Here is a 20,562-nt window from a genome sequence, read left to right as displayed (position 1 = left end):
ATTATTATTATTATTATTATTATTATTATTATTTACTCCATTCTCCTTGGGTTGCCCATTATTCATGAGAATGTATTATTATTATTATTATTATTATTATTATTATTTAATCAGTTCTCCTTCGGTTGCCCATCGTTCACGACAATGCATTATTATTATTATTTACTCAATTCTCCTTGGGTTGACTATCATTCATGAGAATGCATTATTATTATTATTATTGTTGTTGTTGTTGTTGTTGTTGTTGTTTACTCAGTTCTCCTTGGGTTGCCCATTGTTCATGACAATGTATTATTATTATTATTATTTACTCAATTCTACTTGGGTTGTCCATTGTTCATGACAATGCATTATTATTATTATTATTATTGTTGTTGTTATTTACTCAATTCTCCTTGGGTTGCCCATCGTTCATGAGAATGCATTATTATTATTATTATTATTATTATTATTATTATTTACTCAGTTCTCCTTGAGTTGCCCATCGTTCATGAGAATGCATTATTATTATTATTTACTCCATTTTCTTTGGGTTGCCCATTGTTAAGAAGAAGGCATTATTATTATTATTATTATTATTATTTACTCAGTTCTCCTTGGGTTGCCCATCGTTCATGAGAATGTATTATTATTGTTATTATTTACTCAGTTCTCCTTCTATTGACCATCGTCATGAGAATGCATTATTATTATTATTATTATTATTTACTCAGTTCTCCTTGAGTTGCCCATCATGATAATGCAATATTATTATTATTATTTACTCAATTCTCCTTGGGTTGCCCATCGTTCATGAGAATGTATTATTATTATTATTTACTCCATTTTCTTTGGGTTGCCCATTGTTATTATTATTATTATTATTATTATTATTATTATTATTATTATTTACTCAGTTCTCCTTGGGTTGCCCATCGTTCATGAGAATGTATTATTATTATTATTATTTACTCAATTTTCTTTGGGTTGCCCATTGTTCAGAAGAAGGCATTATTATTATTATTATTATTATTAATTACTCAGTTCTCCTTGTATTGCCCATCGTTCATGAGAATGTATTATTATTATTATTATTTACTCAATTTTCTTTGGGTTGCCCATTGTTCAGAAGAAGGCATTATTATTATTATTATTATTATTATTATTATTATTATTTACTCAGTTCTCCTTAGGTTGCCCATTGTTCATGAGAATGTATTATTATTGTTATTATTTACTCAGTTCTCCTTGTATTGCCCATCGTTCATGATAATGCAATATTATTATTATTATTTACTCAATTTTCCTTGGGTTGCCCATCATTCATAAAAATGCATCATCATCATCATCATCATCATTATTTACTCAGTTCTCCTTGGGTTGCCCATTGTTCATGAGAATGTATTATTATTATTATTATTATTATTATTATTTACTCCATTTTCCTTGGGTTGCCCATCATTCATGAGAATTTATTATTATTATTATTATTTACTCAATTCTATTTGGGTTGTCCATTGTTCATGAGAATGCTTTATTATTATTAATTACTCAATTCTCCTTGGGTTCCCCATCATTCATGAGAATGTATTATTATTATTATTATTATTATTATTATTATTATTATTACTATTTACCAATTTCTCCTTGGGTTGCCCATCGTTCATGAGAATGTATTATAATTATTATTATTAATTACTCAATTCTCCTTGGGTTGCCCATTGTTCACAAGAATACAATGTTATGATGATGATGATTTACCAATTTCTCCTTATGTTGCCCATCATTCACGTGAATGCATTATTATTATTATTATTATTATTATTATTATTTACTCAATTCTCCTTGGGTTGCCCATTGTTCACAAGAATGTATTATTATTATTATTATTATTATTATTATTTATTGCCCACTTCTCCTTGTTTTTCCCATCTTTCATATGAATGGAATATTATTACTATTATTATTTTTACCCACATCTCCTTTTGTGGTCTATTCTTCATATGAGTGCATTATTATTATTATTATTATTATTATTATTATTAGTTACCCACTTCTCCTTGTGTTGTCTATCATTCATTTGAATGCATTATTATTATTATTATTATTATTATTATTATTATTATTATGTTACCCACTTCTCCTTGTGTTGCTCATTGCTCCTGTGAATGCAATATTATTATTATTATTATTATTATTATTATTATTATTATTATTATCTCACTTTTTATTGCTAACAAAAACCTCAAAATGGCCTACAGTAAAAACCAATACAATTTAAAACCTAAAAATTCCAAAAACAGGACAATAAATAAAGAGCAACACTCAGAAAACAGGAGAATTCCAGACAGGAAACAGTCAGGGTCAGCTAACACCTCCCAACCAAGGATTCCCTCAGGCAGGAAGCAGCTAGGCTTTGAAACTGCAAGACCATTCAATGCTAATCAAGCTGGCCAATTTCAACATTCACACTTGCCTCCAACATGCAAGAGTTCTCTCTCATCCTGGACCTTCCAGATATATAAACCCGACTTGCCGAATTTCCAACAGATCTCACAAGCTCTGAGGATGCCTGCCATAGATGTGGGCGAAACGTCAGGAGAGAATGCTTCTGGAACATGACCAGACAGCCTGGAAAACTCACAGCGACTTAGTGATTCCATGAAAGCCTTTGACAACACAGTTAAGCAGGGACTTTATCTCTCATCTGATCTCTCTGTGTCTCATGTGTGTGTTTACAGGTACCCAAATGTGAATGTACACAACTTCACCACCAGCTGGAGGGACGGCCTAGCCTTCAACGCAATTGTCCACAAACACAGGTCAGAGCTGACGTTGTATCCTGGGAAGAGGAGTGGGATATCTCTTCAGATCAGATCTGGGATTGCACATTTCCCTTTGTAAGATATTTGGGTGTGTTTTGTGCTCGTCTTCACCTTGGCTTCTTCAACAGGCCAGACTTAATAGACATCGACACCTTGAAGAAATGCAACGCACACTACAACCTCCAGAATGCCTTCAACATTGCCGAGAAGGAGCTGGGCCTCACCAAGCTCTTGGACCCAGAAGGTGGGTTTCCTGGAGGACGGGTGCAGGGGACTGGGTTCTCAGTCTAGGAGTCTCAGTTTTAGGTCCTTCAGGACAACTCTGTATGGAATCCTGCACAGATGGTCGGTCAATGCGACTTAAGCAATGTATGTGGCAGGTACTGGCTTGTTCAGTAGATTCTCCTCTACAGTTCCATTTTGGCAGGAAGCCTTAGCATTGAACGGTTGTGTTGTTAAAGTGCGAAGTATGGAATCCTGCGCAGATGGTCGGTCAATGTGACTTAAGCAATGTATGCGGCAGGTACTGGCTTGTTCAGTAGACTCTCCTTTACAGTTCCATTTTGGCAGGAAGCCTTAGCATTGAACGGTTGTGTTGTTAAAGTGCAAAGTATTGAATCCTGCGCAGATGGTCGGTCAATGAGACTTAAGCAACATATGCAGCAGATACTGGCTTGTTCAGTAGACTCTCCTCTACAGTTCCATTTTGGTGGGAAGCCTTAGCATTGAACAGTTGTGTTGTTAAAGTGCGAAGTATGGAATACTGCGCAGATGGTCGGTCAATGTGACTTAAGCAACATATGTGGCAAGTACTGGTTTGTTCAGTAGACTCTCCTCAACAGTTACATTTTGGCGGGAAGCCTTAGCATTGAACGCTTGTTCAAAGTATGGAACTCTGCACAGACGGTCCGTCAGTGTGACTTAAGCAACATGCAGTCATTGAATTCTGGACAGCAGAAGATGTCACCCCAAAGGAGATTCATCAAACAATGCAAGCTGTTTATGGTGATTGTGTTGATGTGAGGACTGTACGTCATTGGGCGAGTAAGTTTAAAGATGTTGAGGTGACACCTTCTGCTGTAGAGGAGAGTCTACTGAACAAGTCAGTACCTGCTGCATACTAGTTATGCCATCTGTTGAGGAGTTATGAAGTTGGAAGCATTACTTTTCATTCAACCCTCATATGTGAGAGGAAATCATAGGGAGGAGGGAGCAAGCTTGTTTTCTGCTTCCCTGGAGACTAGGATGAGGAACAATGGCTACAAACTACAAGAAAGGAGACTCCATCTGAACATTAGGAAGAATTTCCTGACTGTGAGAGCTGTTCAGCAGTGGAACTCTCTGCCCTGGAGTGTGGTGGAGTCTCCTTCTTTGGAGGATTTTAAACAGAGCCTGGATGGCCATCTGTCGGGGGTGCTTTGAATGTGATTTTCCTGCTTCTTGGCAGAATGGGGTTGGACTGGATGGCTCACGAGGTCTCTTCCAACTCTAGGATTCTATGATCATCCAACTCTACTCTAGTCCTGCTAACCAGTCTCACCAGTAAGAATATCCATCTGCCAAACCAAGTGTCCAGTCTCTTGCATTACCTTCTTTCTCTCACGTCTCCATTCTTCTCCCACACTTTTTCCTAGATGTGAACGTCGACCAGCCAGATGAGAAGTCCATCATTACCTACGTCGCCACCTACTACCACTATTTCTCCAAGATGAAAGCCTTAGCCGTGGAAGGAAAACGGATTGGGAAGGTACCCTAAGGGGAAAACTCGGGAGAACGAAGGTGGAGGAAGAGGAGACATTGATGCTGTTGCTCTCCAAACTACATCTCCCAGAATTCCCCCAATGCTGCCTGGGTGACCATAGGAGCAGTTTAGAAACGTGTATGTTCTTCAAACTCTCTCCAGGTGCTGGATTACGCCATCGAAGCTGACAAGCTGATCGAGAAGTACGAGACGCTCGCCTCTGACCTGCTCCAGTGGATCGAGCAAACCATATTGACCCTGAACGACCGGAAGCTGGCCAACTGCCTAAGTGGAGTCCAGAACCAGCTCCAAGCGTTCAACACCTACCGCACGGTGGAGAAACCCCCCAAGTAAGTGCAGCATTCCTATTGGTTCAGAGAGTTTTGGAAATACCTTGGGAAGTCAAACTTGGCCATGATGGTCCATGTGCTGGTTACATCTCGTGTAGACTGATAAGTAAAAAGCAGCAAAGTAAAAAGCACTTTAAAGAAATAGGTAAATCCAGTTAGGTAAGAAGATAAGCAAGAACAAATTAATCCAAGATACAGTTCAGCAAAGTAAAAAGCACTTTAAAGAAAGAGGTAAATCCAATTAGGTAAGAAGATAAGCAGGAACAAATTAATCCATGGTACAGTTCAGCAAAGTTCAGCAAAGTAAAAAGCAGCAAAATAAAAAGCACTTTAAAGAAATAGGTAAATCCAATTAGGTAAGAAGATAAGCAGGAACAAATTAATCCAAGGTACAGTTCAGCAAAGTTCAGCAAAGTAAAAAGCAGCAAAATAAAAAGCACTTAAAAGAAATAGGTAAATCCAATTAGGTAAGAAGATAAGCAGGAACAAATTAATCCATGGTACAGTTCAGCAAAGTTCAGCAAAGTAAAAAGGAGCAAAGTAAAAAAGCACTTTAAAGAAATAGGTAAATCCAATTAGGTAAGAAGATAAGCGGGAACAAATTAATCCAAGGTACAGTTCAGCAAAGTTCAGCAAAGTAAAAAGCAGCAAATTAAAAAAAGCACTTTAAAGAAATAGGTAAATCCAATTAGGTAAGAAGATAAGCAGGAACAAATTAATCCAAGGTACAGTTCAGCAAAGTTCAGCAAAGTAAAAAGCAGCAAAGTAAAAAAGCACTTTAAAGAAATAGGTAAATCCAATTAGGTAAGAAGATAAGCGGGAACAAATTAATCCAAGGTACAATTCAGCAAAGTTCAGCAAAGTAAAAAAAAGCACTTTAAAGAAATAGGTAAATCCAATTAGGTAAGAAGATAAGCGGGAACAAATTAATCCAAGGTACAGTTCAGCAAAGTTCAGCAAAGTAAAAAGCACTTTAAAGAAAGAGGTAAATCCAATTAGGTAAGAAGAAGGAACAAATTAATCCATGGTACAGTTAGCAAAGTTCAGCAAAGTAAAACGCAGCAAAGTAAAAAAGCACTTTAAAGAAATAGGTAAATCCAATTAGGTAAGAAGATAAGAAGGAACAAATTAATACACATACCCCATTGCGCCAGCTCCACTGGCTGCCAGTTTGCTACCAAGAACAATTCAGAATGCTGGCTTTAGCTATAAAGGCTGAATGAGCCTGGCTCAACTTGTGTGATGTAAAATAATGTAAAATAAACCACGTGCAGTTCATGTTTGATCAGCTCACAAAATGCCTTCAGCAGCTCATGAAGCAAGAATACACTCCAAACTTTGTCTCTCGTTCTGCTTCACTCTTCAAACTGTCTTTCTCTGCATGTGCATAACTCAAGCCTGAACAAAAATGTAACAGCATCCAAAAGTCCCAGGCTTCAACACTTCCTTCTTTTATTTATATTTTTATTGTATTGTATTTACTTCCAGGTTCACAGAGAAAGGGAATCTTGAAGTTCTGCTTTTCACCATCCAGAGTAAAATGCGAGCCAATAACCAGAAGGTTTACACGCCAAGAGAGGGAAGGCTGATCTCGGACATCAACAAGGTGAGGCAGCAAACAAGGATGGCAGAAGAGGCAAGGACTCAAGAGCTGTAAGAAGCCTCCTGAGAACCATGTTCATCTATCCCAGCTGTAGGCAAAGTCTTGCCAATGGGCTATCCTTGAGACCCCTAAGTATGGCCCCGAATTCCTCAAAACCCTCAGCTGTGTGTGTGTGTGGGGGGGGGGGGGGGGGAGAGAACTTGCTTAACATACCTCCTATGAGTCCATGGTATTCAATAGGCTTGGCCGATCCAGTTCGTTAATTTCGTTATTCGTTATTGATTCGTATTTAAATTAGCTTACGATCCAATATCGAGCCATGCAGGAATAGTGTGAGGAGTAATTAAGAATCGAAACAATTTTTTCCAATTTTCGTAATTATTTCGTAATTATTTTGTAATTATTTCATAATTATTTCGTAATTATTTCGTAATTATTTTCATATGTCTGGTGCATTGTATTGTATATTATATTATATTATATTATATTATTATATATTATATTACTATATTGTTATTATATTATATTATAATTATATATTATAATATATATAATATTATAATATATAATATATAATATAATATATAATAATAATATAATATGCAATAATATAATATAATAATATTATAATAATATAATATAATATATATAATATAATATAATAAATTATTATATTATATTATATTATTATATATTATATTACTATATTGTTATTATATTATATTATAATTATATATTATAATATATATAATATTATAATATATAATATATAATATAATATATAATAATAATATAATATATATAATATAATATAATAAATTATTATATTATATTATATATATTATAATAATATATAATATAATAATAATAATAATATAATATACAATAATATAATATAATAATATTATAATATAATATACAACAATATAATATAATAATAATATAATATAATATAAGATCGTTGTTTGTTTTATCACACCAACAGTCAACAACAGAGGGAGCTTCAGAAGTTCCCTCTGTCCCATTTGGAGGTTTTTTTTAGCAATCGCGTCCACCATTAACAAATCGATTCGTAATTTACAAAATTTCGGAAATTTCGAAATTTCGAAATCTTAAATTTCGGAAGTCCTCAGAATTTTGAAACGCCAGCGCACCCTAAAAACAAAATGAGTTTAGAACCAATTTTTTTCTTGATTGCCCAAGCCTAGCTATTCAATGGTTGGAGGTAGTGCCATGATTTCTTCATCGTGGTGCCTGTGAAATCGCACATATGCTATTTCTCTCCTCTTCTAATCTCCGTCAAACTCTCTGCAGGGCTGGGAGCGCCTGGAGAAAGCAGAGCACGAGCGAGAGCTAGCCCTTCGCAACGAGTTGATTCGGCAAGAGAAGCTGGAGCAACTGGCAGCCCGGTTTGACCGAAAAGCAGCCATGCGCGAGACCTGGCTGAGCGAGAACCAGCGCCTCGTTTCCCAGGTCTGTTTTCTTACATGGAGACCAAGATGTGGGTTGGATGGGCACATGTGTCTTTTCAACTGATGTTATATATACATTGGTAGTCTTTCTCCCACGTCAGTCCATACAGAGAGAGAGAGAGAGATGGGTAAGAAATAACAACAACAATTGTTGTCTTCACCTTCAGGATAACTTTGGGTTAGATATTTCGGCGGTGGAAGCAGCAGTGCGGAAGCACGAAGCCATCGAAACAGACATTGTGGCCTACAGCGAGCGCGTGGCAGCCGTGAATGCGGTGGCAGACGAGCTGGAGATGGAGGGCTACCACGACATCAAGCGGGTGCTGGCGCGCAAGAACAATGTCGCGAGGCTGTGGGATTACCTGCGGGAGCTGGTGGCTGCCCGCCGCGAGCGCCTGATGCTCCATTTCGAGCTGCAGAAGATGTTCCAGGACTTGGCCTACCTCATGGATTGGCTGGAGGAGATGAAGGTAATGGGGAAAGGGCAGCATATAAATGTTGTACACAAAGACTGCTACAGACAGCTATTTTGGGTCCTTCAGCCATTTTGGCTAATGAACAACCATGCATTGTGGGAAATGTAGTAAATAAATGTGTCCAAATATCTCAGGGTGGCTTACAATCAAGTGACTGGGAAATGGTTCTCTCACCCTTTGCTACGTTTCCTTGCAGGGCCGGCTCCAGTCTCAGGACTTTGGGAAACATTTGCACGGCGTGGAGGACCTGCTTCAGATCCACGCTCTGGTCGAGGCCGACATCACAGTCCAAGCCGAACGGGTCAAAGCCGTCAGTGCCGCTGCCCAGCACTTTGCCGTTTCCGGAGAAGGTGATGTCTGCAGGAGATGGGATTGTTCGGAAAAGTGCAATAATAGATGCCTGGCATCCATTAATAATAATAATAATAATAATAATAATAATAATAATAATAATAATAATAGATGCCTGGCATCCATTTCATTTCCTTGCTTCCAACTCTGCCTTTGGGCTGATTGATCCCTCCTTCTCCAAGTCTTCGGGGCCAAACCTGATTTTGCTAGATGTGTCAAGGCACATTGCAGAGTTAGTGTATTAATGTTAGTAGTAGACACTAGCGTTGGATAGATTCACTTGGAAATAACAGACATTCGGAAAAAAACCTACTAATTTGGACATCCGATGTAGTTTTGAACCATGCAGGAAAGGTGGAGAGTGGGGGGGGGGGGAGGAATCTAAATTTGAAAGGAAGGAAAGAGGGAGGGAAGGAAAGAGAGAAGGAAGGATGGAAGCAGAAAGCGAAGGAAGGAAGTAGGGAAGGAATAAATGAGAGAAAAAAGAGATAGATAAAAAAGGGAAGGAAGGAAAGGTAGAGAAGGAAGGAAGGAGAGAAAGAAAGAAAAAAGGGAAGAAAGGAAAGAGGGAGCGAAGGAAGGAGGGAAAGAAAGAGAGAAAAAGGGAGGGAATGAAAGAGAGAAGGAAGGATGGAAGCAGAAAGCGAAGGAAGGAAGTAGGGAAGGAATAAATGAGAGAGAAAAGAGATAGATAAAAAAGGGAAGGAAGGAAAGGTAGAGAAGGAAGGAAGGAGAGAAAGAAACAAAAAAAGGAAGGAAGGAAGGAAGGAAGGAAGGAAGGAAGGAGAGAAGGAAGGAGGGAAGCAAAAAGCGAAGGAAGGACGGAAGGAGGTAGGGAAGGAAGAAATGAGAGAAAGAAGAAAATAAAGAAAAGAGGGAAGGAAGGAAAGGTAGAGAAGGAAGGAGAGAAAGAAAGAAAAAAAGGAAGGAAGGAAGGAAGGAAGGAAGGAAGGAAGGAAAGAGGGAGTGAAGGAAGGAGGGAAAGAAGGAGAGAAAGGGGGAGGGAAGGAAAGAGAGAAGGAAGGATAGAAGCAAAAACTGAATGAAAGAAGGAAGGAAGGAGGTAGGGAAGAAAAGAAGAAATGAGAGAAAAAAGAGATAAAGAAAAGGGGGGAAGGAAGGAAAGGTAGAGAAGGAAGGAAGGAAGGAGGGAAGGAAAGAAAAAAGGGAAGGAAGAGGGAGCGAAGGAAGGAGGGAAAGAAGGAAAGAAAAAGGTAGGGACAAAACAATAAGCAACCTCTGCAAAGCCAAAAGAACATAAACTGCTTAAAGAACCAATCCTTTTACTTTTGCCTGATTGCCACGAACAAGGCACTGGGGAGGCCAGCCACAGCCAGCCAGCTAGCCCTTTACGTTAGTAAACAATGATAAAATAAAATGATTGATTGCTTCTGCAAAAAGGAATAAATGAATGGATGTGTCTCGAAGGTCCCCTCCAACTCAGTAGAGGAAGCAAATGGATGTCAGGAGAGTTTGGATGGTGCCTTTCTGCCCAGAAGAAGGGGGTCAGTCTAGATGTCCCTTGATGGTTTCTGTTCACCAATTTAACATGGTTTTTGCCACACAAAGTTTCTGGAGTAGAACAACTACTTTCAAAGTAAAGACCACCCAATGAAACAGGAAATAATACATTCAAACCAGGAACAGATTTTCCTTATTATTAAAAATATGTTTTTTATAAAAAAAAAATTGGAAATTTGCCAATAATCCATGGATAAGTCAAAGGTAATGAAATTTGGTGAGCTAACAGTGGTCCATGTGTTCTACCACTGTAGCAGGTTTCATCAGGATTGGTCTAAAATTGAGGGAGGAAGAATCCCCTGAAGTTTCCCCAGTGCCAGAGCGCATGAACTTCTTGACTGTGAGAGCCGTTCAGCAGTGGAACTCTCTGCCCTGGAGGCCCACTGCCAGTGTGCATGAACTTCTTGACTGTGAGAGCCATTCAGCAGTGGAACTCTCTGCTCCAGAGTATAGTGGAAGCTCCTTCTTTGGAGGCTTTTAAACAGAGGCTGGATGGCCATCTGTCGGGCGTGCTTTGAATGCAATTTTCCTGCTTCTTGGCAGAATGGGGTTGGACTGGATGGCCCATGAGGTCTCTTCCAACTCTATGATTCTATGAAAGAGGAAGGAAGGATAGACCTGGAACAGGGGCAACCGTCCTCTTTTCAGCATTGCCACCTTTGGTTTTCACATGTATGTATGGGACTGAATTTGGCCTTTATAATATAGGAAACCGCCTTGAGTTTCCTCAGGGGGAGAAAAGCTGTGCATAAATCTCCCTCTACACTCCGCCTCCACCGGGGAGGCCCTGCTCTCAGTCCCACTGGCCTCGCAAACGCATCTGGTGGGGACAAGGGACAGGGCCTTCTCGGTGGTGACCCCCTTCTTGTGGAATTCGTTTTCCAGCGAGATTAGATCGGCGTCCACCCTCCTTTCCTCCCCAGTGGATCTTAAACTACGAGGCGGAGCGTACAATACTACACCCGTGATGGTGAACCTATGACACACGTGTCAGTACTGACACGCGTAGCCATTTCTACTGACACGCGCCCGCCGGATATTATTTGTTTATTTATTTTATGCCATTTAAAAAAATAAATAGGAAAGAAATTATTATTTTGCAATGTTACCTAAATATTAAGGAGTTTCATATTTAAACTGAATGATAAATACTATTACTTTGCTATATTATTCAAATATTAAAATGCATTAAATTAAATGTCAAATTTAAAAATATTTAATTATTATTAATATTTAGGTAACATTGCAAAATAATATTGGTTTATTACTGACAGATTGTTTGGCCAGGTAAAATATATTGGCTCCATCTCAGTTTCCGGACAGATGCTGACTCTTCTTGTTGATAAGAAAGGAAGTAGTCTGGCCCAAGAGATGTGGTCTCTTCCAACTCTATCATTCTATAAGTGTGGGTTTTTGAAAAATTGTCTTAATATGCAAATGTGGTATTTGCCCCTCCAGGATACAAGCCCTGCGACCCGCACCTCGTCCAAGAGCGCCTGGCAACCCTGGACCGGTGCTATAAGGAGCTGGTGGCCCTGGCAGCTCAGCGGCGGGCCAAGCTGGAGGAGTCTCGCCGCCTCTGGAAGTTCTTCTGGGACATGGGGGAGGAGGAGGCCTGGATCCGGGAGCAGAGCCAAATCCTCTCGTCGGACGACTTCGGCAAGGACTTGACCAGCTCGCGCCGACTCACCAGCAAGCACAACGCCTTCCACGACGAGATGAGTGGCCGCGCCGGGCCGCTGCAGCAGAGCATCGCCGAAGGCCGGCAGCTAGTCGCCGAGGGCCACTTTGGAGCCGCCGAGGTGGCCGAAAGGATCCGGGAAATCGAGGAGCAGTGGGAGCAGCTGGAGGCGCTGTCGAGCCAACGGGAGCAACGCCTCCTCCAGGCTTCCAACTTCTACCAGTTCCAGGCCGACGCAAATGACATGGAAGCCTGGCTGCTGGACGCCCTCCGGTTGGTGTCCAGCTCCGACGTGGGCCACGACGAGTATTCCACGCAGAGTTTGGTGAAGAAGCACAAGGAGGTGGAAGAGGAGATTCACAACCACCGGCCCACCCTGGATGCCTTGCACGAACAAGCCCAAAGCTTGCCACCCGCGTTTGCCCACTCCCCCGAGGTGGACGGCCGCCTTCCTGCTTTGGAGCAGCGCTATGAGGAGTTGGTGACGTTGGCGGAGCACCGCAAGCAGGCGTTGCAGGATGCCCTCAACCTCTACAAGATGTTCAGCGAAGCAGACGCTTGCGGGCTCTGGATCGGCGAGCGGGAGTACTGGATCGAAACCATGGATGTCCCAGAGAAGCTAGAAGACCTCGAAGTGGTTCAACAAAGGTGAGTGCACCCTTTCGGCAGTTATCTCAGAAATCACCATAGAATCATAGAAGTGGGTTAAACCCTTGTGGCGGTAGTCTGACAGGTCGCAGATTCGAATCCGGGGAGAGTGTGGGTGAGCTCCCTCTGTCAGCTCCAGAAGATATGAAATCAGATCTGGATAGACAAATTATTATTATTATTATTATTATTATTATTATTATTTATTTACTTTACTTCTATACCGCTGTTCTCAGCCCGGAGGCGACTCACAGCGGTTCACAGCACACGAAAACAGCAAAATTCAATGCATCAATATAAAAAACAGTTAACAGCCTAATCTAATACACAGTTAGTACACAATTACTATAATAACAATTCACTAGCGTCTCATCACTAAAAAACACGATCCAGATTCGTCATCCATTGTTCCATTCCTATGTCATTACCAATCATTGCACTAAATTATTCGAATGCCTGCACAAATAACCAGGTCTTTACTTTCTTGCGGAATACCATTAGAGATGGTGCTAATCTAATGTCTGTGGGAAGGGCGTTCCACAGCCGGGGAGCCACCACCGAGAAGGCCCTATCTCTCGTCCCCACCAGCCGTGCTTGTGAAGCTGGCGGGATCGAGAGCAGGGCCTCCCTGGAAGATCTCAAAGTCCTGGTGGGTTCATAGGCAGAGATGCGGTCGGGTAGGTAGCTTGGGCCGGAACCGTTTAGGGCTTTAAAGGTCAATGCCAGCACTTTGAATTGAGCCCGGTAGCAAATCGGTAGCCAGTGGAGTTGGCGCAACAGGGGAGTTGTATGCTCCCTGCGTTCCGCTCCTGTTAGAATCATGGCTGCCGAGCGCTGGACTACTTGAAGCTTCCGAGCCATCTTCAAAGGCAACCCCACGTAGAGAGCGTTGTAGTAGTCTAGGCGGGATGTAACCAGAGCGTGGACTACCGTGGCCAAGTCAGACTTCCCAAGGTACGGGCGCAGCTGGCGCACAAGTTTTAACTGTGCAAATGCTCCCCTGGTCACCGCCGAAACCTGGGAAGAATTGAACACAGCTATAGATAAAGCTAAATTAAATAAAGCCCAGGTCCAGATGGATTCTCTGCTTTGTTTTATAAGGTGTATAAAGAAGAATTAGGCCCGTTCTTGCTTTCTACGATGAATCAAGTACTCCAAAAAGGAGGGATGCCTAAGTCCTGGGAGGAAGCTACAATAGTTCTTTTACCCAAACTAGACAGAGATATCGAGCAAGTGAAGAATTATAGACCAATTTTATTGGTCAATAATGATTATAAGTTATTCGCAGAAATTTTAGCGAACAGGTTGAAAAAAACCTTAACTAAATTAGTACATGGGGGTCAAGCAGGTTTCCTCCCACCTTTTCGTCCATGCCCCAGCATCACTTCCAATTTTAATTTTACATTTGGCCTTCCCACTGTTTTTAATTGTGTGCTGTCTTACCGATAATGTTGTATATTTTAATGTCTATTTTATTTTAATTACTTGTATTATTGTTTTATTGCTTGTATTGTTGTATTTGGGCTCGGCCTCACGTAAGCTGCACAGAGTCCCTTGGGGAGATGGTAGGGGGGTACAAATAAAGTGTTGTTGTTATTATTCAGTTCTTGTAGGTTTTTTCGGGCTATAGGGCCATGTTCTAGAGGCATTTCTCCTGACGTTTCGCCTGCATCTATGGCAAGCATCCTCAGAGGTAGCCTCATCCTCACTACCTCTGAGGATGCTTGCCATAGATGCAGGCGAAACGTCAGGAGAAATGCCTCTAGAACATGGCCCTATAGCCCGAAAAAACCTACAAGAACCGAGTGATTCCAGCCATGAAAGCCTTCGACAATACATTGTTGTTGTTATTATTATTATTATTATTATTATTATTATTATTATTATTAGGCATATGAGCCAAAATGTGAGAACAGTGATAGATATGTTAGAGTACACCGAACAAGACCCAAGTAGAGAGATCGCGTTATTGTTTTTAGATGCTGAGAAAGCATTTGACAATGTGCAGTGGGACTATCTGTTTAAAGTATTGGACCACTTTGGAGTAGGTCAATATTTCAGAAAGGCAATAGGAGCGATTCACTCAAGGCAAAGAGCCAAATTAAAAATAAATGATCAAATGTCAAATTATATAGAAATTCAAAAAGTCGCCTCTACTGTTGATTTGGATATTAGGAATTTTGAACAATAGAATTAGAGAAGTTAGTGAAATTAAAAGAATTAAAGTAAAAGAGTATGAATTTAAAGGGAAGGCGTATGCAGATGATTTGGTTTGTTTCTTAAGGGAAGCTTTAAGGAGCATACATGCCTTATTGGAAATTATTAATGAATTTAGTATTGTGTCAGGCTTTAAAATTAAGAAGGAAAAAAGCGACTTGCAGTTTCTCAAGTTTCTCCTGACACGAAAAAAACAAACAAACACAAAAACCCAGCATTCATGCAAGGCAGCTAGGTCTCTCAGCTGTTAAACTGATGTAGCTAAGTATGTCTTTGAACTGTCAGGGACAAAGACATGCCAGTGCACAAAATCATATATTCATGAGAGAGAAGCCTCCCACAAGGACGGTAAACATCAAAACATCCGGGCGTCCCCTGGGCAACGTCCTTGCAGACGGCCAATTCTCTCACACCAGAAGCGACTTGAAGTTTCTCAAGTCACTCCGGACATGAAAAAAATCCTATAGAATCATAATAGATTTGGAAGGGACACCAATGACCATCTAGTCCATCCCCCTGCCAGATAGGAAAATACAATTAAAGCACTCCTGAGAGATTAACAGTGACTCTCATCTTTTGATTCTCACTGTCTTAGGTTTGAGACGCTGGAGCCAGAGATGAATAACTTGGCCTCTCGCATTGCAGCTGTGAATGAGATTGCAACCCAGCTTTTGGGCACTGACCACAGGAACAAGAACAGCATCCAGGATACTCAAGAAAAACTCAATACCAGGTGGGTGCTAGAAAGACCAGCGAGATCTTTCGTGGGTGCTGGAATTGAATACAGAACAGACGTGCCAGTTTGAATGCTCGAAGACCCTAGGCTGAAATGAAAGTCTGTGAGTTTGAGGCGACACTAAGGGCCCTGATCCACCTAGGCAGGTATGGGCAAACCCAAACCCGCGGGCTGGATGCGGCCCCTTAGGCTCCTTTCTCTGGCCCTCCTCTCTCTCACCAATCTAGTCTTCCTTCCTTCTCTCTTTGGTTCCTCCTTCCCTCCCTCTTTCTCCTTCCCTTCCACAATTAATCCTTCCTTCCCTCTCTCCATCTTTCTCTTTCCTTCCCTCCCTTTTGTCTTTTCTCTTTCCTCCTTCCCACCCTCTCTTCCTTCCTCTTCCTCCCTCCCTCCATTTCCTTCCACCCTTTCATCCTTCCTTCTCTCTCTCCCTCTTTCTCCTTCCTTCTTCCCTCCCTTTTGTCTTTCTTTCTCTCTTTCCTCCCTCCCTTTCTTCATCTTTCTCCCTCCTCCTCTCTTTCCTTCCATCCTTCCCTTCCACCCTTTTGTCCTTCTCTTCCTTTTGTTTTTCCTTCCTTTTCTCTTTCCATTCTTACCTCCCTTCCCTCCCGTTCCTCTTTTTCCTTCCATCCTTCCCTTCCATTCTTTCATCCTTCCCTCTTTCCTTCTCCTTCCTTCCTTCCCTTTTGTCTTTCTTTCCATTTCTCTTTCCTTTATCCTTCCCTTCATTTCATCCTTCTCTTCCTCCCTTTCATCCTTCCCTACTTCTCTCTTTCTGTCCTCCTTTTCTTCCACCCTTTCATCCTTCTTTCCTTTCCCCCCTCTTTTCTCCCTCTCTCCTTTTCTTTCCTTCCTTCCCTTTTGTCTTTCCTTCCTTTTCTCTTTCCTTTATCCTCCCCTTCCTTCCATCCTTCTCTTCCTCCCTTTCATCCTTCTCTCCTTCCCTTTTTTCTGTCCTCCTTTTCTTCCACTCTTTCATCCTTCCTTCCCTCTTTCCTCCCTCTCTCCTTTTCCTTCCTTCTTTCCTTCTCTTTTGTCTTTCCTTCCTTCACTCTTTCCTTTATCCTTCCCTTTCTTCCATCCTTCTCTTCCTCCCTTCCTTCCTTCTCTTTTTCTGTCCTCTTTTTCGTCCACCCTTTCATGCTTCTTTCCTTTTATTTTTCCTTCCTTCCCTCTTTCCTCCCTCGCTCCTTCTCCTTCCTTCCTTCCTTCCTTCCTTCCTTCCTTCCTTCCTTCCTTTTTGTCTTTCCTTCTTTCTCTCTTTCCTTTATCCTCCTTTTCTTCCACCCTTTCATGCTTCTTTCCTTTTATCTTTTCTTTCTCCCCTCTTTCTTCCCTCTCTTCTTCTCCTTCCCTTTTGTCTTTCCTTCTTTATCTCTTTCCTTTATCCTTCCCTTCCTTCCATCCTTCTCTTCCTCCCTTTCATCCATCCTTCCTTCTCTTTTTCTGTCCTTTTCTTCGACCCTTTCATCCTTCCTTCTTTTATTTTTGTCTTTTCTTCTTTTCCTCTTTCCTCCTTCCTTCCTTCTCTCTTTCCTTCCCCCTTCCATTCCTTCCTTCCATCCCCAGGAAGCCAGTCCTCCTAGCAGGGAGTGTTTGCATGTGGCCCTCAAGTCAGAAAGCTTGCCCTCGCCTGTGCTAAGGATTGAGCTTCTGTCAAAACGATGGGTGATTTTTCCATCCTCAGGTGGCAGCAGTTCCAAGCCCTGGCCAGCCGGAAGAAGGAGGCTCTGACGTCCGCCCTCAGCATCCAGAACTACCACCTGGAGTGCAACGAGACCAAGGCTTGGATGCGGGAGAAGACCAAAGTGATCGAGTCAACCCACGGCTTGGGCAACGATTTGGCCGGCGTGATGGCGCTGCAGCGGAAGCTGGCCGGCATGGAGCGGGACCTGGAGGCCATCCAAGGCAAAGTGCGGGACCTGCGGGAGGAAGCCGTCCGGTTGACGGAACACCACCCGGAGCAGTCGGCCGCTATTTTGGGCCGCTTATCCGAAATCGACGGCACCTGGGAGGACCTGAGGGAGACCATGCGACACCGGGAGGAGTCTCTGGGGGAAGCCAGCAAGCTCCAGGGCTTCCTGCGCGACCTGGATGACTTCCAAGCCTGGCTCTTGCGCACCCAGACCGCCATCGCTTCGGAGGACGTGCCGGCCACTTTGGCGGAAGCGGAGCGCCTCTTGAACCTGCACGAGACCATCCGCAACGAGGTGGAACACTACAGGGGCGATTACCGGCGCCTGCGCGCCATGGGGAAGGAGGTGACGCAAGGCCACACGGACGCCCAGCACATGTTCCTGCAGCAGCGCCTCCAGGCTCTGGACACCGGCTGGAATGAACTGGGCCAGATGTGGGAGAACCGGCACCAGCTCTTGTCTCAGGCGTACAGCTTCCAGATCTTCCTGAGGGACACCAAGCAGGTGGAAGGGGTGCTCAGCAACCAGGTACAGTGTTGTCAACGCATATCGCCCGGCTATATTTCCGGTCCTTTCTACTTCCCAATTAAGACCAGGAATCGAGGAGATTAAGATTCAGTAATTTAATTCTGCAGAGTAATTACTAATAATATAATATAATATAATATACATATAATATTTATAATATTATAATGTAATACAATTTTTTTTTGTTGTGTCAGGAGCAACTTGAGAAACTGCAAGTTGCTTCTGGTGTGAGAGAATTGGCTGTCTGCAAGGACGTTGCCCAGGGGACGCCTGGATGATTTGATGTTTTTATCATCCTTGATGTAATACAATATAATACTAGTATTTATTTATCGTGTCATCAGCAACCAGACATTTGTATTACATTTTTAACAAAAACAAACAACCAAACAGACAAAACACAGAATTTGCAAGCTTGGTAGTTGATTAAATGTCCTTTGACCAGTATCTGGCCACTTGGAGTGCCTCTGGTGTTGCCGCAAGGAGGTCCTCCATAGTGCATGTAGCAGGGTTCAGGTTGCATTGCAGCAGGTGGTCTGTGGTTTGCTCTTCTCCACACTCACATGTCGTGGACTCCACTTTGTGGCCCCATTTCTTAAGGTTGGCTCTCTCGTGGTGCCAGAGCGCAGTCTGTTCAGCGCCTTCCAAGTCGCCCAGTCTTCTATGTGCCCAGGGGGGAGTCTCTCATCTGGTATCACCTACGGATTGAGGTACTGGGTTTGAGCCTGCCACTTTTGGACTCTTGCTTGCTGGGGTGTTCCAGCGAGTGTCTCTGTAGATCTTAGAAAACTATGTCTTGATTTAAGTCGTTGACGTGCTGGCTGATACCCAAACAAGGGATGAGCTGGAGATGTCTCTGCCTTGGTCCTTTCACTATTGGCTGCTACTTCCCGGCGGATGTCAGGTGGTGCGATACCGGCTAGACAGTGTAATTCCTCCAGTGGTGTCGGGCGCAGATACCCCGTGATAATGCGGCATGTCTCATTAAGAGCCACATCCACTGTTTTAGTGTGGTGAGATGTGTTCCACACTGGGCATGCATACTCAGCAACAGAGTAGCATAGCGCAAGGACAGATGTCTTCACTGTGTCTGGTTGTGACCCCCAGGTTGTGCCAGTCAGCTTTTGTATCATATTGTTTCTAGCACCCACTTTTTGCTGGATGTTCAGGCAGTGCTTCTTGTAGGTAAGAGCACGGTCCAGAGTGACTCCCAGGTATTTGGGTGCGCTGCAATGCTCCAGTGGGATTCCTTCCCAGGTGATCCTCAGAGCTCAAGATGCTTGTCTGTTCTTGAGGTGAAAAGCACATGTCTGTGTTTTAGATGGATTAGGGATCAGTTGGTTTTCCCTGTAATAGGCAGTAAAAGCACCTAGAGCTTCGGAGAGCTTCTGTTCAACCATCTCAAAGCTCCTTGCTTGAGCAGTAATGGCACGATCATCAGCATAGATGAAGCTCTCTGTCCCTTCTGGCAGTGGCTGGCCATTTGTGTAGATGTTGAACATGGATGGGGCTAGCACGCTCCCCTGTTTTCGCCATCTGCTTCTCTGGCCCTGGAACTCAACAAAGAAGCTCCTGTTTTGTAGCAGGCTTCTATGAGGCGGGTGAGACGGTAGTCCTTTGTGATACTATACATTTTTCTTAGGAGGAGGCGGTGGTTCACAGTATCATAAGCCGCTGACAGGTCTATGAAGACGGCTCGTGTGATCTGCTGCCTTTCTAAGCCATCTTCTATGTGCTGAGTCAGGTTCAGCACTTGCGATGTGCAGCTTTTGCCTTTCCTGAAGCGAGCTAGTAATACTAGTAATAATAAAAGTAAACAAAGCAAAATAGCATAATAGAAAATCGAACACAATGGGCAGGCCAAATGGACAAGATAAAATGATAAAACCCTGGATGAGGTAGTTGCCTGCATGTCTTCAGAGGCACCTTTTACCTCCCCGTCACAGCAGTACCTATTTATCTACTGAAATTGCTGTTTCCGTACTATGAGTAAGCAGAAGCTAGGGCTGACAGCGCCACCGAGGGCTCTAGAGTGACCCCTTGAGACCTTTTGCATTACATATGCAGACTTCTTCCGTGAAACTCACATATCACAAAAATCGGGACTTCCAGTGATATGAAAAATGAATGGCCAGAGATAGTTGTGGGAGGAAGCTTCCCCCTTTTGCCCTTCCCGCAGCATTTTCCACCTAGGAATGTAAGGGATCACGGGTTTAGGATCAAAGTGATCTACAGAGTCCAATAGGTTCATGTAAGACACCGTTTATTCAAGCTGATCAGCATGAGGCGGACAGACAGCACTTTCTCATGTCCTTCTGCAGACTGCCGCTCACCCCCCCCCCCCGGCTTTTGTAAACCTTTATATACCCTCAAGTAAACAAGAATATTTTTCTCATGGAACGTACTTTGACCTTTATTCTTCCTGCCCCATCAACCTCTTGATGGAAATTACCTTCTTGCACCTGCAGACTTTGCGCTTAACCACAACCTTTGCGCTTAACCACAACCCAACTTCCTA

At 42.5% G+C, this 20,562-nt stretch overlaps 1 protein-coding gene across 4 annotated transcripts in view; it reads left to right on the top strand.

Annotated features, from left to right (window-relative positions):
- Window positions 1-20,562, top strand: part of SPTBN2 (spectrin beta, non-erythrocytic 2) — a 136,490-nt gene that overhangs the window by 83,853 nt on the left and 32,075 nt on the right. For all 4 annotated transcript variants that reach the window (XM_060758372.2, XM_060758373.2, XM_060758374.2 and 1 more), the window contains 11 exons: window positions 2,721-2,801; window positions 2,933-3,048; window positions 4,439-4,551; window positions 4,708-4,895; window positions 6,384-6,501; window positions 7,813-7,971; window positions 8,138-8,440; window positions 8,643-8,796; window positions 11,777-12,647; window positions 15,460-15,597; window positions 17,288-18,044. In XM_060758372.2, the coding sequence (XP_060614355.2) occupies window positions 2,721-2,801; window positions 2,933-3,048; window positions 4,439-4,551; window positions 4,708-4,895; window positions 6,384-6,501; window positions 7,813-7,971; window positions 8,138-8,440; window positions 8,643-8,796; window positions 11,777-12,647; window positions 15,460-15,597; window positions 17,288-18,044 (2,998 nt within the window). The remainder of the gene's footprint in view (window positions 1-2,720; window positions 2,802-2,932; window positions 3,049-4,438; window positions 4,552-4,707; window positions 4,896-6,383; window positions 6,502-7,812; window positions 7,972-8,137; window positions 8,441-8,642; window positions 8,797-11,776; window positions 12,648-15,459; window positions 15,598-17,287; window positions 18,045-20,562) is intronic.

This window comes from Anolis sagrei, chromosome 12 (genome assembly GCF_037176765.1).
Source record: "Anolis sagrei isolate rAnoSag1 chromosome 12, rAnoSag1.mat, whole genome shotgun sequence".
Classification (NCBI taxonomy): domain Eukaryota; kingdom Metazoa; phylum Chordata; class Lepidosauria; order Squamata; family Dactyloidae; genus Anolis; species Anolis sagrei.
This window is presented reverse-complemented; position numbering and strand designations above follow the sequence as displayed.